General features: G+C 37.9%; 1 protein-coding gene across 4 annotated transcripts in view; it reads left to right on the top strand.

The window, feature by feature from the left end:
• Window positions 1-22,880, top strand: part of LOC140344240 (rho GTPase-activating protein 4-like) — a 116,202-nt gene that overhangs the window by 83,538 nt on the left and 9,784 nt on the right. For 2 of the 4 annotated variants that reach the window (XM_072431264.1, XM_072431263.1), the window contains exons 12-21: window positions 2,114-2,141; window positions 4,430-4,490; window positions 5,166-5,243; window positions 12,717-12,851; window positions 18,952-19,054; window positions 19,689-19,922; window positions 20,069-20,145; window positions 21,038-21,218; window positions 21,332-21,424; window positions 22,504-22,653. In XM_072431264.1, the coding sequence (XP_072287365.1) occupies window positions 2,114-2,141; window positions 4,430-4,490; window positions 5,166-5,243; window positions 12,717-12,851; window positions 18,952-19,054; window positions 19,689-19,922; window positions 20,069-20,145; window positions 21,038-21,218; window positions 21,332-21,424; window positions 22,504-22,653 (1,140 nt within the window). The remainder of the gene's footprint in view (window positions 1-2,113; window positions 2,142-4,429; window positions 4,491-5,165; window positions 5,244-12,716; window positions 12,852-18,951; window positions 19,055-19,688; window positions 19,923-20,068; window positions 20,146-21,037; window positions 21,219-21,331; window positions 21,425-22,503; window positions 22,654-22,880) is intronic. The other 2 variants (XM_072431262.1, XM_072431261.1) reach the window with 1 other exon arrangement.

The following is a 22,880-nucleotide window of genomic DNA, read 5'->3' as shown; positions in this document are numbered from 1 at the left end:
GGATACTTTATTAATATTAATATTATTTTCTCTTTTGTGTCTTAAAAAACGGAGCAAACCCAGTCATTAATTGTATTCCTGTTTCATTTTCAATACAGGATTGAGATTAAATGATAAAAAGTTGAATATATGGGTAACAAGCCTACTTACAACCTACAACTGTGCTATTCAGAATATTTCCACTGCATCTTTGTTCTTGGTGTACTGGTTAATTCAACATTTACATAGTAGTGGCAAAGTAGGGAGGGTACTTTTAGAGGTATCTGGGTTCACGGTTTGCACACTTATATTTACAGATTTGATACTGTTTTAAGGTTTTTTAATGCTTAACTGGTACATAAAAAAAATTGGAAATAAAGACTATACATAATGCAAAGGCTATATACCATTGAAAACGTACCCACACTGAAAAATATCAGGTGTGCACGTGTTCCTTCCAGTAGCAGGTATTTTATTTCAGAGCTCTGCCATCAGATCAGATCAGTGCAGTTAAGAGCAGGACTTTAATGGTGTTTCCTTTGCAGTAAATCTTTTCCTACAGTGAGGTTGTTGCCTGAAATCAGTGCTTGGTTATGAGTTAAACAACTGATAAGTAAAGAGGAAAACAAAGGTACATGGTAAGGCATTTGTGAATGCTGTCAGGTAAAAACCCTATTGGCTTTCAAGTGGAAAAATTGATTATTGAAAAACCTGTTTCAATGAGATCTATTTCGATTGAAATAAAGGAAGTCAAATTGCTGATTTTTTTATAGGGCAGGCTCATGATCCTGGTTTCACTAACTTTACTGGACCTGATATTGTAAATATTAAGGCCAAAGACATTCAGGTAGTAAGCATTATTAAAGAGGAGACATTGTTGTCAGCTTTCATATTTCCCCTGGTGTATGGTCCTTTACTTTAAAGTCTGCTCTGTGATGAACCAACAGAACAAAAACATCAGTGTTAAAAAGGTCTGCAACTTGAGGCTTACAACCTCATCTATATAAAGACCCCCCCCCCCCAACAAACTTATTTCCTATGTAATACAAACTCTTTTTTTTGTCCCAACTGGTTATCCTTATCATGTATTTAAGAATTGCCTGGCACAGTTTCCTTATTTCACCCATAAACTTTTTTTAAATGTCTTATGTTTCTAGATTGAAGTATAAATCCAGGACAACTCTTTGGAAAAATCCAAAAATCTCTTTTGAATCAAATCTAAATTTGATGTTAGGTTTTTCATAAGGATAGAGTAGATTTCATACAGTAGGAAAGGGTTAGGACCTAAGTTTTTCTTCTACCTTTGCCAACATCTATAAGAGTAGACATCAAGGGATCTTAAGATTTTTTTTATCCCTAATATGGCAAGATTTACCTCTTTTTTTTTGTTAGTGGTAAATCCACAAGATTTTGGATTTCTTGTCAGTTTTTGTACAATCAGAACAAGAGAGTAGAAATCTTCCCGGTTTGTAAACCAAACAGGTTTTAACCCAGGTTGTACTCAATCTGAAGGAAACTTTGTTTTACATATTCTTTTACATGTTTGTAAAGCCAAAGTCTATTTTTACTTATGTCATCATACCTCACTGTGTACAGTTTTCCTTATTTAACCTGTCATTTTGTTTAGCTGGATATTTAGCCAGTAATAACATTTGAGTTTTCAAACTGTCCATACTAATATACAACCTTCCACGTCTCTGCAGCATGGTCAGCTTGCCACACAAGCTTCTTCAATCAGCCTGCAACACAAAATGCTATTACTAGCAGAATCTCCACAGTTTGCTTAAGGAACACATTATGTCAAGAGCACTGAAATTCCATTGTGGGGTTTACATATACTTAAAGTTTCTACAGGCTTGAGGAAGAAATATATATGTACGAAGCACTCAAAACAACCAGTTAGATTACTGTTGTCATTTTAGGGAGATGATTTATTTTTATTGGTTACTGCATTTTACACATCTCTTTACACTATTTACTACTTGTTCAAAAATTAATCCAACTCAATGTTCTTTTGCCTGAACCTTTGCGCTGTCATGGATCTGTGCTCATTTGCTGCCTATACTTGCTTGTTAACGCCATACGATCAATCCTATTTGTCTCTTTTTATTTTCTCCCTGTGCGCTGCATATAGGAGACGACGGTACCTGTCCCGTACCCAGGTACATCTTAGTAACTCTTGCATCTGTCTGCTTGCTTCTCTTTTCTTTTATTTGTGTATTGTGAATATTGTTGTCAATTGTTCATGATCATTTAAAAGGTTTTTAGGAAATGTACTGTATAGGTTCAGCCAAACTATTTTTTTTGGAAAAAATAGGGGGGGGGGGGGGGGGTTGAAACCCCTATTGGCATTTACTGCTGTATAGACTCCACTATGTCCCTGTGGCAGCATTTCCCTTACTTGCTCTCTGGTAAAACTGTTACCACCAGGACAGGTAAAACTTTCTAAATAAGTCATGGATAACACTGAAATTTCAAAAAAGGTATTTTAATCCTTTCCCATTCCATCCAAAATTAATAAAAAAAATTAAAGGACACACTTCTTTTGAGACAGACTGGTTGTTGAAAACAGTATCAGTACATGGTGACACAAGAAATGAAGACATAATACCTCATAGATACTATTCAGTTTAAAGTAAAGCTACGTACACACTTCCAATTATTATCGTTGGAAAACGAACGACGAACGATCCTGCACGATATCTACGAACGATCGTATAGCACCGATCCTGCACATAGAGGTAACGACACGATCGTTCGTAGATATTGTACACACAATAGATACGATCGTTTGAGCGATAGAGGAACTATGTGCATGACAGGAAAGTGAACGAACGTTCGTTCATTACGCATGCTCAGCCCATGGACGATCAACGAACGACCGTACACACGAACGATGTTCAACGATCGTCGTCCAATCCGATCCGCCAGTCCGGTCGTTCGTTTCCAACGACTTTCCTCGTTCGTCGGCGTCGTTGGTTACTTTTTTACGAACGATTTTTTGCCCAATCGATCGTTCGTCGTTCGTTTTGAACAATAAAAATTGGAAGTGTGTACGCACCTTAACAGCCACTCCCTTTTCTAGTGTAAACCGTTTCCCCCACCAAATAAAAATACTTACCCGTCCCCAACCTCCGATGCTTCCAGGTGCATTGTGTTGTCCGGCAGAGCTAAAAACTCATTCTCTTGGGGTTACAATGGATGACAAAAAGCACTTTGAAGTGCTAATCTGTGCCACCCAGAATTGTTTTAGGACAGGGCAGAGGATGAAGTAAGTTTGAAGCTAAACTGTTTGTTTACATATGGATGTTTAAAGCCTTTAGCATTGAGCAAAAATCATCCCAACATCATCTCAAATCTGCATTACACACATCATTGTGGGAGAACTGGTTGTCACTGTAAACATGCTGCTAACATGTTTAGCAAATGTTGGTTCTACTTAAAGATAGTAGAAGCCTTGGTTTAATAAAATCCATGGTTTTCATTATGTTTCATATTGTGACCTACTGTATATATATATATTTTTGTCAATATTTTACAAAGTGTATTATGAGGAAACCCTGCCTCTAACATCATTTCCAACTGAAGACCAACAATGCCATTGCCTTAGGACATGTTGTTACTGGCAGGATCTCCAGGATGCAGATTTGCAACAGATTAAAACGATGCAGTTGTTTAACAAAACTGTATACAGTGGGGCATGATGCCAAACATTCTGAAACATAGATTTACAGTTAACATATACCTTACCAGTGCTTTAAAACTTGCTAAATAGAGCCCCTATATTCAGCCTATATATATATATATATATATATATATATATATATATATATATATATATATATATATATATATATATATATATATATATATATATATATATATATATATATATATATATATATATATATAATCAGGGTAATATATGGGCAGTTCAGTGCCAAACAGTAAAGTTTTACAGATCAAGCTGCATTGTCCATACATTTTATGAATATTCATGACCACCTTGCACGGCATGTGATCTCGGTGAAGCTATACAGGTAGCTGAACCTGATTCTCAAATGATAAGTGCACTTTAATACAGAGTGCCCTTATCTTCCCCCTACTGCACCCCCGTTACCCTGACATACCTTTGCCTACCTATACTTGTCTGCACATTGCAGCCTCATAGGTTTCTGGGTCTGGAAATAAAGGGTTCGGGAATGTGAATTAGAGTTGCTCAGGGTAAGTAGGAGAATGGGGTGGAAGGAATAGTACTCTATACATGAAAGTGTAATTGTCTTCACAGGGTCAGAGAATAATACGAGAAAGCAGAAGGCCAAAAAAAGAACTGATGTTGTTTGTAAATTAGAAATCTTTCCCTTTACATAACAGTCTAGAAAATATACAGTGTAAAAGCATGTATGTAGCATATACAATACACACTATACCGATTCTCTTTACCATACAGAGCTCAGGAGAAGCGATTCCACGGGTCGTGTCCAGCTGTATCCGCTTCATAAATTTGCATGGTAAGAACATTTTTTGGCACTGTACCTTTAAACCTGGCTAGACAAAGTTTTTTTTTCAAATGATGCAACTAAAAGATTTTTACATACTTCCTAAGACATACCATATATATGTACTTCAGTTCTATAGTTAGCTGCTTTCCTTGAATTCAGAATTAACTGCTTGTCTACTTATGCATTTTTTTGCACATGTATTAAAACGTCTCTTGGCCTGAAAATTACTTTTAAAAAAACCCTCTATGCATAATCTTTTTTCTGAAAGCAAAGCCGAAGTTACTGCTTCTTCATGGCAGTGAACTGCTACTCTGGGGAAAACCTGTGTCCTCACTTCATGTTAATTTAGGATACAGGGTATTCCAAAGTCAGTTGCAAACTTTCAATGCACTGTTCAACAAAATTCTCCAAAATACTTTACAGCTTTTACTAGTTCTTTACTTTGAACTACAGAAAACTTATTCTCAATGTAATAGTGATAGGAAAATGTTTGTGACCCAAATCAGGCTAGGATGGCACCACAGCTCCTCTCTGGATACCATATAATAGGTGTGTGTGGTCAGGATGCTGACAATATTATTTTTTTATAAGTTAAAAACTTACCATGTTTTACTGTGTGATGATATATTTGTTTTTTAAATGTAATTGAGCATAGTTCATACTTGTGTATTCTTCAACTTGTAGGCTTACAGCATGAAGGTATATTTCGTGTTCCAGGATCACAAGTCCAGGTTAATGAGATCCGCAGTGCCTTTGAGAGAGGTCAGTATCCCAACCTAAAGTCATATCTGTGTGATGATAAGAAAACATATTTACAAGTAATGGGTCTGATGGACTTCTATTTAGTGTAGGTACATAACAATCACCTGGCTGATATATTAATAACTGGGTATCATACAGAAGTGTAACTTGGACTGTACTGAAACTTAACATTAAAATAAACCCGCAGACAAAATAGGAATCCTTCAGTACATCTCTGAAACATATGCACATTTCTCTGTGTTTTATATAACTACAACACTGCAAATAGAAAAATACCAGGTGATCCTGTCAGACTTTAAGTTTGATCTTAACTCCCTGTAGTGATCTGACAACACAGTGCCTTTCCTTAATGTACTATCAATAACCAAGCCTTATTTTATGGGGATAAGGAGGTTAACCAGTGAATGAGGACTTGATGGTTATGACAACACTACTAAGTGAATTTTTTTCAGAAGTAATGGGTATTTTGTGCACTTTTCGAGAGGGATATAAAAAGAATAAATTGACATGTATTGTGGAAATCTAGGGTTTTAAGTACAAAACAGGGAATTTGACATTCCCTCAAACATTCCTTGGTTGGAATCAATTACTTCCATTGTAACACATGTACCTGGGGATGATGATAAAATACATCAGGCTGCACAGCTAAAGGAAAGCAAGTTCTGCTGCTATTTCTTTATTCTCTTTGCTGCTGCAAGTGATATCGCTGGACAATATAGGCTGCGTGGGATACTGCGCTGGTGCATAGCACGGAAGCGCTGGCCTGCTAAGCGTTTTCTAACAGTCTTTGTTTTTAATTGGTTTGATTGTACAGTTAGAATAAAAATATTGTATTTTTTTAATGAAGAATAGCTGAAAACATTTGCCTCGAAAGTCCTAAATTGTTTGAAGGAATAAATATAACATATTTGTTTTGTGGGATGTGGATAAATAAACCTTTGCTGATCAGTTGCTTTTGTCAAAGCCAACGTTTCTTCACAGATTTTTTGATGCATTGTGTTTTAACAATGGTTTTTGTTGTGATGTTGATGTTAGTATTGCCAAGGCAGCATATAATAGGCTCAACTCAAAAAAAAGCACTCTGTTATTAGTCATGTGAATCTAATTTTTTTTGTTTTTACATATTACAAAAACATTATTTTATAACAAGTTTAGACTAAAGGTATAAACTTTTTTAACATAGTACAAAAATATATTTTTATAACATATAACAAAAACATATTTTAATTTATTTTTAAAACTTTCATCTTGTGTATACATCCTTGTAAAAACATAGTCTAAATTGTATGTTTAAGATGTTTTTTTTTAGGTTTGTTTTAATGTTCAAAGTGCTTACATTGTATATAATAAAGGAGAATGTTTAGGTAAAGTTTCCTATTTTTGGAATGTAAGGTGGAGATTTGGGAAGTTGTGAGTGTTTCACGTTTTTTTGCTGTAATAAGGTAGGTAAACAGTTTAGTAGTTCAGCAGGTGTGGTTAATAATTTCCTTAAAGCCCAAAACTGTAAATTTCCCAACCTACCGGTAACAGAGATCCTGCAACATCATATGGCCATCCTTAATACAATACTGCCTAAGAGGAGGAGGGAGCATGGGGTAAGAAAAAAGAAGCTTTAACATTTGTTTTTTTTTGTTTTTTTTTATTTCAATAATTTTTAGAATTTTTAAAAAAGTTCTACAAACAATAAAACAATAAAATCACACACAAAAAAAGAATGGACAAAAATAATTTGAACACACAAAAAAAATAGATTACAAGACAAATACAAAGAAACAAATGTGATCGGGAGGCACATGATAAAAACGATTTTTGAAGAAAACTAGATTGGCTAATAGCAGAAACAATAGTTCAAAGATGAAGCAACCTGCGGTCAAGATCCGGGGAAGCATGATGATCCAACCAGGGTGACCATGCTTTATGGAATTTAGAAACAGAGTCATTAACAAATGCAGACACCTTTTCCAAGACCAAAGTGTCGGATAACCGGGATATTACCGCCAAAAAATTAAGAGTAGGTTTCTTCCATGCTGCAGCTACAACCTGTCGAGTAGCCAGAAAAATAAACGAAATAGGTGTGCGGTTATGCTTAGGCAAAGAAGGATTTGGCTTGTGAAGTAAAGCTTCCCAGGGATCTTTCCGTATGGTTACGTTCAAAACTGACCTAATGTGAATATATACCCTAATCCAAAGTCTACAAACTATAGGGCAATATCACCAGACATGGCTAAAAGAGCCTACAGCACCATACCCCCTAAAACAGCAAGAATTGCCACCAGCTGTGAATTTAGCAATTCTGTCGGGTGTCAAGTACCACCTAAATAGTACTTTATAAGCATTTTCTTGGGCGATTACATTAGGTGAACATTTAGCGACTGCCTGCCATATCTCCATATTCCAAATCAATAGTGGAATTCAAATCTACTTCCCACTTTGACATATATTGCAGGTGTTGTGCATTCATTTGGAGCAAGATTGCGTACAGAAAAGATACCAATCCCGATGAGCCTGGGTTCTTTGGACAACATGATTCAAAGGTTGTTAGTCCTAGAAGGGAATCATCATAATTTCTAAAAAAGGTCAAGCAAATAATGTCTAATCTGCATATACCAATATACTTCGTTAGAGGGCAAGGCCCAATGTTCTTGTGAATAGGCAAAATATTTTACCCTAGAAAAAGAGTATAGGTCGTATACAAAATGTACTGGCTTAGAAGCCCACCAGCAGAATACTCACTGGGCTGTTTAAACTTGTCTTAGAAATCCAGCGCGTACGACAAAGTGAGGTCTTCCACCAGTGGTCGCTTAGAAGATAGGATCCATAATTGGTTTTGCATCAACACCGAGGGAAGTTCCGCCCGCATATATTTAGGCCCAAATTGGGAAATCCTGAGAGCGGTGAAGCGCCACCAATAGAGCTAATTGGGCATCCAGCAGATATTTATAAAAATTTGGAATGATAAACCCCCTAATAATTTAGATATTTGGTATAGTACCTTTTTAGAGACACAAGGTCTATTGGGATGCCAAATGAATTGGAGTACTTTCCTTTGTTCAGCCTTAAAGAACTGTAAAGGAACAGGTATGGGAAGTGTACAAAACATCAAAACTTTAGTATTGATTATTGAACTCTTGATAGTATGTTAAAGGACATTCCAGAAATTGGGTGCAGTACATTTGAAGTCCATGAGATATGATTAAGAAGTGGAATAAAGATTATAAGTATGGCTCTGGAGACTGAAGATTAAATGTAGCTCCACTGATGAAAGTGTATTCTCCAGCTGTGGAAAGCTTTAATGAGTTAGGTCCTATGTATGAACTGACGTAAAAATGCCTGCAGAAGAGACATATATTAGTGTGGCTATGTGTTCATATTTGACTTCAATAATTTTTTTTTTTTTTTGTGAAATACCGCAGAGGAGATTTCAGTAGTCATGACATGATGAATTATTACATAAAATAATATGGTTTTAGCATACATACTGGTAAAACATTAATAGACCAGTAAACCAATATCAGACCTAATGCAAAAGGAAGATATGTTAAATAAAAGTGTGATTAGTGTGTGACTGTGAGGAAAGTTACTTCTCTAACACTGTGCATACTTCCTGCCAGTAATACCATTGCAATGCTCTTATGTAATAACAGGAAGGAAATTCTAGTTCTAATACATTTAGTAAAAATACCACAATAAGATATTTTAAAGCATTGCTGTAGTCCACAGTTAAAAAGACCAACTCACAGGACCCTTTTTTACTGGAAGAGTTCTTAATTTTTCATCTCATTTTCTTTGCTCATTGCAGTGGTAACTGTGTTAATATTTACAATATGAAAAGGTTACTTCTAAGAACATGAAAGTCTTATACATCAATCTTTATAAGCACATTAGTTTAAAGTAAACCTGTTAGATCAGTAAAACAGTAAAATATACTTAAATAGCAGGTTTATACTCCTCTCCCCAGTGGTCTGTGTTTCCTACCTTCCCTCTGATGTAGCAGTGCAGCCACCAGAGAACTCTTCAGCATTCCATTCTTTTGGAAGAGTCAGATGCCTGGTCCCCCACCTGGTGCCCTTGTCCCATTCTGTAACCCATACATCACTGCTAAGTCCTAATTGTACAGTGGAAAGAGGGGTCAGAGGAAAGATCAACTGCATGAGGCAGGTGATACGTGTATCCAACATTCCTGGAAATGTTGAATGTTAGAGTATTCAAGATACTGCAGTGCTGGAATGGAGGTAACTTAGATATGAACTGCCAGTAAAGTACTTTTCTATTGCAAAAAGTTAATATCTGAAAACATGACAGTGTCACATGGCAGCTTCTGATAACATGTCAGAATGTAATTTGTATGTATGTTTGTATGCATTTATGGGTGCAAACATATACAAAGTGTACTGATATAGTATAGATCGTATAGGTACTGCCTACTAAAAAGGCCAAGCTCTGAAGTAATGATCATTTTTCCTAATTTTTTAGCTTGACATTTCGTCTATTTTGTTATGCACTCCAATCTGGTAGACAGTAAATGATATAATTGCATTTGACAGGCAGCAGGTGTCAAGCTTTAGGTTTCCTTTCTAGGGTGGGTGCTAATCCCACAATTTACTAAGTAAGCTTGCACAGAATGGGACCAAATATATGGTTCTTGTATAAGCCGCTATTAACTGGTTCTCTTTATGGAAGTTGTAGACCTTGTTCAGAGCATGCTCACTGTTTTGTTGCTGGAAAGACTGCAGAGTTTCAGCAGGCACTAAGACTTAATTAGCTGTGAAATATTGTAAACAGTGTATTTATTCTTTTTTGTTCTAAAAAGCCATGTGTAGAACTACTCAGTAATACCAATTTTCATTTCAGTGGCAGCATGGTGGTTAGCACTCTGGCCTTTGCATCGCTAGGTCCCAGATTCCAATCTTGGCCAGGACACTATCTGCATGGAGTTTGCAGGTTCTCCCCGTGTTTGCGTGGGTTTCCTCCCACATTCTAAAAACATGCAGTTAGGTTAATTGGCTTCCTAGCTAGTGACATGACTATAAACTTTGTACACTGCGTAATATGTTGGCGCTTTATATAAATACTGTGTAACAATATTAATATTTTCACAAACTTTAAAAGCTAGTATTACGTTAAAAAAAGGCAAAATTCATAAATGTATTCTGCATAAGCTGCTACTTCTGGGTCTAGAAAGTTGTCCTAAATCTATGAGCTGACACAAAAGCCAGAATACGGTGCAGACTGTACTGGATCGGTGTGAATGATGCATATTTATTAATTAAAATGGCAATTGGGTTGAAATCAGATTCTGGGCCTATAGATGATATTAGCAATGATGAGTATGGGTCTAGAGGTGGTTGGTGATGCTGTCTGGGGTTGGAGGTTGTTATGATGGCAATCACTCTGTAGGTCTAAATGAAGCTATAATAAAAAACACTCACTAGATCTATATTTTTGTCAGTCACTGCCTGACTACAATGGTGTTAAAATAGTGTGGTTCCTTAGCATTATTGGAATTAATTTGGTCTTCACTATCATTCCCTAACTATGGAGTTCCAGTGTTTTTTTTTTTTGTCACTTTTGTGCTATAACTTCATGGCTGTAGTGGTGGGCACTTGGAGTGTGGTTGGAGTAACAGTGGCTAAATAGCCATTGTGGTGATGGTGTATATTATATTTATGTAATGCACTTCCCCTAAGAAACATCACTTTTTTTCTCACCAGTGTTGTCAATTTCTTTGATCATATTTTATGTAACGTTTTATTTTAGGATTTATTACTTAGTTTTTAGTTTTGTTTTTGAATTTTTTTTTTATTGATTTTTGTTTTTAAACATTTGACATTCAAAAAAAAATTAACAAAGAAAATTAAAATTGGTTACAAAACACAAACCGTCTACAAAGAAAAACAAATTTTTACAGAAACAAAAATAAATCACAAAAAATAGGAAATAATAGACATAATAGAATAACAAAAATAATATGGCAAAAGCAATCCTATCAAATCCTTTATACAAGTTAGATACTGGAGGGCGCCTAAAGTCATAAACCATTAACCACCGAGGACGCTGAATGGCAGATGAACCTCGGTTATCAGTTTCCTTGACCAAGATCAGATCTGGAACACAATAATTAAAGAAATTCTAATATACACCATGTGGACTGGCGAAAAGGTTCCGGAATCTCGTTCTGAACCTTGAGGGGAAACATTTGACGTATGAATAGATACCACTTGTCAGAAATTGTTATGATGTATTTATCATCATTCATTTCCGCATCCAGCACTTCTCTATAAAATACCTGTTTTAAGGCACACACCACCGAATCAATTTGCGGCGGGAGGGAATCTACCCACCCCAAAAGCAGTGCTCGACGTGCTGCTAGCAAACAGACAGATATCAAGTTCCTTTTCCCCCTGCCCAAGCCTTCCTCAGTCAAACCCTTCCAGCAGCCAAAAAGACAAAGGGAAGGATTGAGCGGGATAAAATGGCCCGTTACTGTGTACACGTATTGTAAATGTCTCACACAATAATGTGAAACTAGAGAGCATGACCAAAATCTGTGTACTAGCATAGCGGTATTAGACTTGCAATTGCTTAGTTTTTATGAATCATAATAATATCATTCACTCACACACTCGCGCACATAACACTGGTGCAATTAGCACCCATTGCTTTAAGCTGTTACTTTCCACTTTGCTGTATTTTGTGCGCATACCTTATCACATTATTTTTAGTACTGGTTCAACCCTGTTGGTAGCTGTGGTCAGTTCTTGCAGCCCGTAGTGGTTGCTTCCTGTGTCCAAAGGTGGTCTGTTCATGTGTCCAGTGGTGTACACTGTGTGTATCCAATGGTGGATGCTCTCTGTGTCAGGTAGGGCTTGCTCCTTGTGTCCAATTTTGGACTTTCTGTTTGCATTGCTGGTTGATGCCTGTATTCTATGTAAGTCTATTCTTATGTCTAATGATAGTCTGTCCCTTTGCCCACTGGTGGTTGCACTTTTTGTCTAGTACTGGTTTTAGTCGGTGTTCATAGATACTTCCTTAGTGCTCTTGTTGTAGTCTGTCTCTGTGTGTAATGTGGCGTTTTGTCTTTGTGTCAGTCTGCCCCTGTGTACAGTAAAATCTATTTGTGTCCAGTGGCATTTTTCTGTGTGCAACAGGCATCTGTTATGTCTGCTTACATTTTCTTGAGTTCATTGGCTGCTGTGTCAGCTGTCATTCCATGTGTCCATTGGCCAACGATCATCCTCTTTCATCTGCATTGCATCCCTTAGTGCACCACTCTTTCCTCTTACTTGGTTGTACTTGTACTTACTTGTACTTGGTTGCATATTTTTTTTAGAATGCAGTAAATGAAATGTCACCAACAAAGTAGCCACTGACTGGTAGCCTTGAAACTCATCAAGTGCACAATATGCTACAACATGCATATGTATTGGAAGTTTGTCTTATAAAGATTTCTCATTTTTCTCTTTTTCTTAATAGGTGAGGACCCATTGGACTCCAGCTACACTGGAAACGATGTGGATTCTGTAGCCGGGGTTCTCAAATTGTATTTCAGAGGCCTGGAGAAGCCACTGTTTCCTAACGAAATGTTTAACGATCTGCTGTACTGTCTCCGTGAGTGTTTTATTCTTTATTAGATTTGCTTAAGTTTCAAAATGAGTCTATCAATATAGACTATAGATTTTTGATAGGGTAGTTGCCAGTTTTGGCTGCTCAGTGATGTGAGACAAAGAGCAATGATGTGCTGCAACCTTCAGTAATCTGTCCAAGATCTGTCCTCATTCATGTAATTTCATTTTATGTAAAGCGCAAAAAAAATCATTGACGTTGATAATCTGACTAAGATGATGTAAGGCCAGACACCTGTCCCCCAATCTAACGCCGCAATCTTCACCTATAGCAATGGTGGCAAATTTATGGCACGTGTGCCAGAGGGGGCACTCAGAGGCCTCTCTGTGGGCACGCGCTCCCCACCTGGCTAGCCTCCCATTGGCTGTCCCTCTGTCAGTCTATGCTGGCTGCAGAATTTCCCTTCTCCTTCTCAGGAGTCATCAGCTAACCCTTAGAATACCAGGCTGTAAGGAGAAGAGGCAGCTGATGTGTATTGAAGCTGATGTGTCTTGATCAAGCATTAAAAGGGTGAAAGGACAGAGGGGGAGAGAGAGGGGTAGGCAGACATGACAAGGAGGGGAGGGGGGTCTTGTTTTGCTCTGTTCTAGTTATGGGAAGTACAGTATGAATTAAGCTGAAGACATAGAACAGAGTTGCACGGCCCAGGGACAGGAGTGCCAGTCTGCTATGCCCAGTCAGGACCAGGTGAACACAAAGCTTGTGGTAGAAGGTAAGTACCTGTTGAATGTAATGGGAACCCTGTAACTGTGTGTTGCTGTCCACAGTGCTTTAAAAAAATTGTATGCAATGTGCTGCGTTGCTGTACAACTGGCACACTTTTAGTAAAATTCTCCGCATTTCTGTTATGTGAGATATAAATAATATTTATTATTTTTATTATTTTTGCTATCTGCAGCCTACTAGGAAGATGTTGATCATTTTCTGTCCTAGTGACAATATCTTAGTTACTGAAATAAATGAAGGTGGTAGTTCTGCACTTTGGTAATGGCATCTAGCCTAGATGCCTTTAGGAGGGTATTGGGCAAATTTCTAGAGAAAAAGTCCATCATGGGTTACTAGCCCTTATGGGTATGTGCTATTTCTTTATTATAGATGTGGGCCACTGTGAGATACAGGAGCTGGACTAGATGGGCCATTGGCCTGATCCAGCGGGCTCTTCTGATCAGGTTCAAAGTCCAATCAGATTGGAGCTCATTGCTGGTGTCCGGTTATGGATTGGTTCTGTCATAGACAGCAATTGCTGTACATTGCATGAATGACATTCACACTTACAATGTCATTGCATAGCAGTAGGTTGGGTTTACCTGACATCACATGACCCGTGTAATGCTCGGTGTGCTGGGATAGGTTGGTGTGCCGGGATTACCTCTCTATGGCCTGTGTGTGTAATATATGAGAGGACAGGACAGACATGGCATTCATTGTACTGGGATTGTCAGTGGGAACTTTGTATTGGCTGCTGTCTATAGAAACCAACCTGGGCTCCTGCTAATGGGAAAATGAGAGCTTGTATGGATGATCAAGGTCTGCACGCCTCCTGTGTATGGAAAATGTGTGCTACACTTAAACTTCATCCTATTTATTCAAATTCTCCAAGAAGAAGGTCCAACGCATCTACAGGGGAGGTGAATCAAAGGTAGGAAATGCACTCAGATGCCTTTTTCAGTGCAGGCCAACAGCTGGTGGTCAGTGGGACATTGCCTCCTTGCACTGGTGGTCAGCAAATTCAAAAGGAACCTCAGCTAAGAATCACTGTTTTTATTCAGGGAATATCCTACCAACTACAAAAGTGTTGCCAAGCCTGGTGAAACTGAAAGAAATTTTTTTTCTGTTTCTTGAAGGGAAATTGCAGAAATATAATTACCAGTATCTGAGTTTTTGTAACTATTTGTCATGTGATAGCTGCTAGTTTTCAAATTTCAATGTGCATAGCAAAACATGATAAACCCCTCTCTGATGGGGATATTATTAAAACATTGTCTGGGAGTAATTCCCTTTTTCATGGTTTCCCAAACAAGGATAAAATTATTCAACGCATCTCTGAGATGCCACTTAGCAGAAATACTGTTAAAGATGGAGTCCAACGCATGGCAAGTGATGTTAGTCAGCAGCTCACCACGGACTTACAGAAGGCAGCCTGTTACTCCATGTGCTTGGATGAAAGCACATATATAAATAATAATGTAAGGCTAGCAGGAATTTTGCGTTATGCTGTTGGTGACATCATGAGAGATGAGCTGGTATCTTTGCCTGAAACAACACAAGGGATGGATATCTAAAACGCTGTCATGGAGGCTTTTTTGTCACAAGACATAGGACCTGAAAAAGTGGTTTCAATTACTAGTGATGGGTCACCTTCTATGGTGGGGGCAACATCTGGCTTCATACAATTCTTTGTTAAAGAAACAAAACATCAAGTTGTTCAGATCCATTGTATTATAGATCAAGAAGCACTTTGTGCCAGGAAAAGCAGCAAAAAATTTGATGATGTCCTCAAGGATGTCACAGAAATGGTGAATTACATCATGGCTCATGCTCTGAATTTTTTCAACAGTTTCAAGCTCTTCTTGGGAAGGTTCAGGCACAATAAAATTGTTACTTATGTAAAATAATGTCCAGTGACTGAGCAGAGTCCTGGAGAGATTTGTAGCCTGCTTGGATGAAATTAGGCTGTTTATGAATGCAAAAGGGCAGGAAGATCCACAGGTCACTGATATGGCCTTACCAACCCCATGTTTTTTTTTTTTTTTTATAGATTTTACACTACACTTTAATGTACTGAACAAACAATTACAAGGTGTAGGGAAAACAGCAGAAAGGATGTTTTGATATATCAAAACATTTGAGAAAAACTGCTAGTTTTTGAAAGAGACCTTGAAAGTGGGCTGCTAAAATATTTTCCAAATCTATAAATGCATTTAGAAAATTGTTCAACATTTTCAGAAAATCCTACAAGCCATCAGGGAATCTGTAAGGAATTTTCTAACATTGTAGCAGCTGCAAAGGTGAATTTAGTAACAGATTTTTATAGTTCTGTAAGATGAAGGGATGACAATTGACAGCACAGTTAGTTCTGAAAATAAAATCCTTAAAGTGTGGAATTCTCTGCTAAATAAAGTCAATGAAAGCACTTGAGATTGCTTTCCTTTGTTTGGTTCATCTTATGCTTGTGAGAAGCTGTTTTCAGTTTTGAATTATATCAAATCTGACACCAGAAACAGATGACTTGAGTGCAGCACGTGTTGCTTGTGTCAAACTTACAAAGTATGATCCAAGGTTAGACAAATTATCAGCATGCATACAAAAGGCAAAAAATCTCATTCATTGTTCAAAAGCACGCCAAATGCAAACTTTTACCTTTTAATAAAAAGTTGTTTGTATCAGTAAAAGCTCTGCTACTGTGTTTTTCTTTGAAGACAAAAGGTGTTAAAATAGGTGGATTTTGGGTTGCAGTTTGGGCACTCAAAACAGACTCTAAAAGGTTCGCCATCACTGACCAATAGCAAGCCCCACTCAGCCTTGGGGAACTGGTTGCGTATCCCAGCACTCGGTTGCACCCAAGACTTAGTCCGCAAGGGATGGTGTCTGGGGATGGGCCGGCAGCTGACCAGGAGCCCACAGATAAACAGTACAGAAATCACCAGAAAATCCAGAAAACAAGCCAAAGTCAAACACAGAAGATCACTCCACCAAAGGAGGTACAAAGGAATGGGCACAAGCAGATTCGGGGTCACAGGCAGAGGTCGGTCCAGGCTGAGTACAAGCAGAATGTCAGGAACAGGCAAGAGTCAGCAACACATAAGAGTCTCTCCAGCACAGATAAGCCCAGCTAACGCTACAAAAGGCACAGAAGACTGGAGGCAGAGAGGCTATACTGTGCCAGCAGCCAATGACAGCATGGGATTACACAGGAACTACTTAGCAATCAGCGCAGCACAGCTCCAAACTCTACTCAGCTGTGCAGCCTCAGTGCAGGGGATTCCAGGAGGAAAACACATTTCAGGGAATCAAGGATGCTGCAACCCTCAGAGCACTAATCCTAAAACCATTGTGCTACTGCAAGAGGGAATAGGTCAAGCGTGCCTTCCTGCGGTGGGGCACTGCCTGGGATTGTAGGCCCAAAGAGCGCCTCCTAACAGATGATAATTAGGTTTTGGCACATATATGTTTTCCAGATGAAAAGTAATTATGAAAGTCATAAACAAAACAGTTTTGAACATATCATTTAGGCACTCTGTTGGAGTGCACAACATGAATGATATAAAATCAGCACTTATGCATATTCCATTTCAAATTATGGGTTCAATATGACTGTTGGTGAGCCTTAATGGGGGTTTACTTTGAAATGTCAATGTGGACAAATCTAGCAGGATGACTCCAGCTGGGGTTTGGATCAAAAGGAACTGGAAGTAAAGAAAACACCTCCTTGAACAGGAAAATCACACCATACCAGGTGTGAGGTATGGGGATTGTGCATGGAAGCATCTACTCCAAAGACTTCTCCAATCATCCTGCCTGGTGTATAAACATACCTGCTATCTGATGACCCCCAAAGGAGCCAGAGGACTTGCCCACAATGCAACAGTGACACCTATTGGAGAACATCAGCGGGCACCTGTGAACAGTGTATTTCCGGAAGTGAGAGGACACCCAAGTAAGGGGTGGATGCATGGATGTGGCCAAGGGGTCCTGGGGAAGTATAAGAAGGGACAACAGCCACAAATCACTCTCTTATCCTCTTATATACGTCCTATGCCACTTAGACCTCTCCTTCTACTACTTACTCTCTCTTTTTCTCTCGAGCTAAGGTGCAGGGTACAGAGAACGGATTCTTTGCGTAACGTATCATTTTACTTTGTCTATGTGAATATTATTTAGCTTAATTGGAATAATTGTTGATTACTTGGTAATAATAAATATCTTGTTATTGAAGATCTGTGTGATTATTAAGCTAATAGAGACTTAGTAAAGATACTGTTTTTCAAGAAAAGGGATAAGGGAAACAGGAATTTTTCCTTCTCACTCATATGTTGTTTTAAAAAAATTATTTTAATATGCTACTAGTATACAGTTAAGCTGCGTACACACTTGCAATTTTTGTCGTTGGAAAGGATCTTTCATGATCCTTTCCAACGACAAGGGGCTGCAAGATGCATGACGATGCTGTACATACAGCACCGTTCATGCTCTATGGAGAGGGGAGGGGGAGAGCGACGGAGCGGCACACTGCTGCGCGCTCTACCCCTTCCCTTTCATTAGGATCGGTCGTCATCCATCGTTCCTGGATCCGGCAGGTCGGTCATTCGGACGATGGACGACACCGACTGTACACACGGCAGATTTTCGCCCGATATTTGGCCAATGCCGATTATCGGGCGATAAAAATCTGCCGTGTGTACGTAGCTTTAGTCCCGGAATCTGTTCTGATATCAGCCTTATTTTAAAATGGATCACGCTAAGTGAATAGATCATGCCAAAAGAATTTAAGAGCAGACTGACTTAACAGTGTGCTGTTGCTCCTTCATTGTTCAATCAGCTAGTTTGAAGTGCGCTTCTCCTCTATAGTAGCAGCTTAAATTATGTTGCTACTGTAGTGGAGGTTCAGCATTTTTATGTTTTGTTTGCACACCACAGTCAGGTATCAAGGCATAAATTTACTCTAGAAAAATTAACGCAAGTTTTAACTGCACCTTGACAAAGAAGGCCTGTGCATTTCCAAAATATTAGATTGTTTTTTTTGAGATGAAACTCCAGTAAACATACATTTATATACTGGAATGTGATGTGCTTGCGCCATTTTGCATGTTTTTATAGTGACATTATTTGCTGTGAACCCCGTTCTTACTGGCACTTATATTGAGATGTCAATCAGGGGTATCTGCATCAGAAGGCTTGTTGCACAGAATTACAGATCCTGTGTGAGGAAAAACTGTTCCTATGCTTTTCACAGTTGTGTTTTCTTTCGTGCCTTGAGTTAATCTTTTAAGTTTCTATCTTAATAACTTTAGTTTTCATATGATTTATGAAGGTATTAATTGTTAAAACTGTATTGTGTGAATTAACTGCTCTTCCTTCTCCACAGAGCTGGAGACACAAGATAGAGTAACTCATCTCAAAAGACTGGTGTTACAATTGCCTCCAACTGTCACACTTGTACTACGATACCTCTTTGCCTTTCTAAACCAGTAAGTATCCTTGGAATATACACATTCATGGCCAATTAAATGTACTGTGTTTAGCTTTGAACTGCAGTATGTACCAAAGCAAAATGTTAGCAAAACCTAAACACAGTTTATCTGGGTAGTGAGATGTCATTCACTTACGGTATATGTAAGGGCTTTGGTGTGGCATTATTAACAGGTCTGAAAGCCATTACTCCGTGGTAGTCTTATAAAAAAAGTTACCTTCATTAAATCAGCCAGATACTTCCCCATTTTTGTCTCTTCCACATGTTCCCTGTCCTAGACACCTCAGCTCACACTTTGGAGGTTTCAACAGCACAGTCAGTTCTGCTAATCCAAAAAGAAATAGGTAGAACTAGGTGTAGCCAGCCAGGTAATGGCTGACAAGCTACAGGCTTATAAATCTTCAAGAGCCATGCAATCTGCAACATTTTCTCTGCTGCAGTGCAAACAGTCACAGACCGCATGAGTGACAATGCTGCTTTCAAATCTGGAGTAAATTGAACCATGCATTATAGCATTTTTGCCTTCCTCTGGGTTATTTATGAGTATATGTTTGTCAACAGATTATGTGTATATTATTTTCCACTTTTGTATGATGAGACTACTTCTTTGTTTCCCTATTTCTTTTTTCTAGTTTGTCGCAATACAGTGATGAGAACATGATGGACCCCTACAACCTGGCCGTGTGTTTTGGCCCTACTTTAGTTTCTATCCCGGAAGGGCAGGACCCAGTATCTGTTCAGGCACATGTTAATGAGGTTGTAAAGACAATTATAATATATCAAGAGCGGATATTCCCAGGACTAGCAGAACTGGAGGGCCCTGTGTATGAGAAATGTATGACGGTGGAGGAGGATGAAGAATACTGGTCAGTAGAATGTGATTGTGACACTTACAATCTATTTTAGTATTCAAACAGTATTTGACTGCTTGCTATTCAGTCTAAGTTCAATGACAGTGTATGTGTTTATATATATAAATATATAGGTGTAATTTTTTTTCTACTGTTTACAGTGACACGTTAGCCCTCGAAGTCACCATTGAAGAAAGTGATCAGGAAATGCACCAAGAAATGGGTGTTAGTGAGGACGGTCAGAACAAAAATATTATCTATCTATCTATCTATCTATCTATCTATCTATCTATCTGTCTGTCTGTCTGTCTGTCTGTCTGTCTGTCTGTCTGTCTATCTATCTACAGTATCTACCTTGGACATCTTGGATATTTTTATTTAAAGTATATCCATTCACTTTAATCTAATATTAGCTTTAACATGTTATTGTAATTTCAAGGTTTTTTAATTATTTTAAATGTGTAACTTCAAATAACATTGTACTTGTACATGTGTGTTAATGTGTAGTTACTGTTAAGAGCAGAAGATTGGCAGTACTGATATGCAGAATCCAGATGAATCTAGATTGAGAATCTTAAAGTGAACATGAGCATAGACTGTGCATTTTTAAAGTATTTGCACATTCTTGATCAATAAGTAAATCACTTTAAAACAAGCCCTTATTTATCTCTGTATCTGTAAACATTGGAAACAAATTTGTTTTCAAAGTTCACTAAAATCCTAGCAATTTTTCACTGATATTGACAGTCTTCCAACCCTCTAATGTGAACAACCTAAAGCTTTCTAAGCTTTTAAAAATAAACTAAAATCCGCCTCCAGAGTTTTTGTTGTGATGTCGGAGACAATTTTAGAAGATGTCGGATGTCGGAGACAATTTTTTTACTACTTGTTAAGATTGTGTATCTAGTTTGATGCCTAGTTAGTCTGTAAATAATCTGTTGGGGTCTCCTGGTAGCTGCATCAGCAACAATTACACCAACTATGGATTCAACAATTAGACATAATACCAAGGTGGCAAGATAATGCGGGATTTAGACTGAGTGGTATTCAACACTATATCCTTGTTTATGTTTTTATAGTTTGTTTGCCACAGATCAAGCTAGCAACTTTAATGTAACTGTACATTTCAGAGTTGGACACAGTGGAGGCCACAGCAAAGTTTGATTATTCAGCCCGGACACCACAGGAGTTGTCTTTCAAGAAGGGGGACATACTAATATTGCACAGCAAAGCATCCGGGGACTGGTGGAGAGGGGAAATATCAGGAATGCGGGGATTAGTCCCTCACAAATACATTAGTGTTCCTGAAGGGTGAGTGATGTCAAGAATTTACCTAGTAAGCTTGTTACTTACTGCCATTTGTGCTAATTCAGCAAAAAATAAGTAGCAGTTACAAATTTCTATTATTTTCTTTCTTTTTCTAGAGCAGAGAAAAAACTAGAGCAGCGTGCACTAAAGAAGGAAGGGGACGCAGGAACAGCTCTTACCCCTGATGACCTTTTAGTTGAGCCCAGCAGGTAAGCAGGTCTTCATAAATGAATAAGGAAGCTGCACACACAGGAACACTCATGGGTATATGGGGTTTTACTTCTTTCTGGAGCTCTGATAATGAGACAATGGTTTCACCAGACAGTAGTGAGGGTACATAAAAGATTACAGGTAGAAATGTTTATTTTTTGTACAGTAAGAGAAGAATAAAACCCCTGTCAGTCTTATATATAGGTATATATATATATATATATATATATATATATATATATATATGTATAACTTCCTGCCCCATACTACCTTTCCCAATGCACAAGAAAGTGCCACATTATACCGGAGCTTATTGACACATCCAGGTAATCTTTTACAGCAAACAAAAGTACAAAAAAAGAGAATTGAATGAACAATTATGGTAAAACAGATGCTCCAAAAGATTTTGCACAATCTCTGTTTCCCAACACGTAGGTTGTGGGCTGTTTATTTTTTATATTATTATTTATTATTATTTTATATTTAGTCATGTGCATTTTATACTAATTCCTGGTAAATTAAAAGATAATTGTGCTGCCAATTTTTACTGTTTAATTCCTTTCCTGTTCCAAAACTGTGACTGATTGTTGTGCTGTGCATCCATCTCCCCTAAATCCTTACTTCTAGTTCTGCACATACAAACTGTAAAATAATGAATAAATTAATCAGATTACCTTTGCATTGGCAATGGCTTGTCTCACTGCAGTAATTATTTTCAGCCACTAGATGTCCACAGCTAAATGGCTTGCATTCTCTGAGCCCAGATTGTCTTTCACCTTCCCTACCTTGTTAATGGACAGTAAACGAGAAGCAGCACAGTTGATCTCCCTGTCACGCTTCTTCTGTCACCGTATTACTCGTCAGGACAGATTAGCTGCTAGTTAAGCTACTTTCAGCTTTACTGTACAAGTACCACAGGAGGCTGATAAAAGGCAAAATGTACATAGTTACACTGTTTGAACTTAAAAAAATATATATGTGTGATTACAGAGTTGCATTCATTTGTGTATTGTACATCTATCTGGAGTTAATTTTTAAAAACAAAATAATTTACTATTATTTATCCTCAACTCTACAGGGTACGTGTAAATTCTGACAGTGCATGTTCCCCTAGAAAACGCAGTGAGGGGAGTCCTATCAGGAAGCTTAACTCGCCCTTCATGGAGCCGCCTCGTCTTCCTTTTCCAATGGCCCACCCTGGACCAAGGCTTTTAGGTCACATTGAAAGGTAAACAATGAAAACAGAAAGAATAGTGGCACAAGTAAAGAATGTGGTAAAATTTTCAAGTAAAGCAATCTGAACTGAAATTATTTGAAGTAGAATTTAAAAAGAGTTTCTCAAAGTAAAAAAATCTTTTCAGACTATTTAGAGCTTTCCTTCCATTAACAATTGGATGTATAAACCTTTCACAGACTGTTTTTCTAAGGAGAGCTGCTCTATAGACAATTTTTACT

The sequence above is a fragment of the Pyxicephalus adspersus genome, chromosome Z, assembly GCF_032062135.1.
Source record: "Pyxicephalus adspersus chromosome Z, UCB_Pads_2.0, whole genome shotgun sequence".
NCBI classification, from domain to species: domain Eukaryota; kingdom Metazoa; phylum Chordata; class Amphibia; order Anura; family Pyxicephalidae; genus Pyxicephalus; species Pyxicephalus adspersus.
This window is presented reverse-complemented; position numbering and strand designations above follow the sequence as displayed.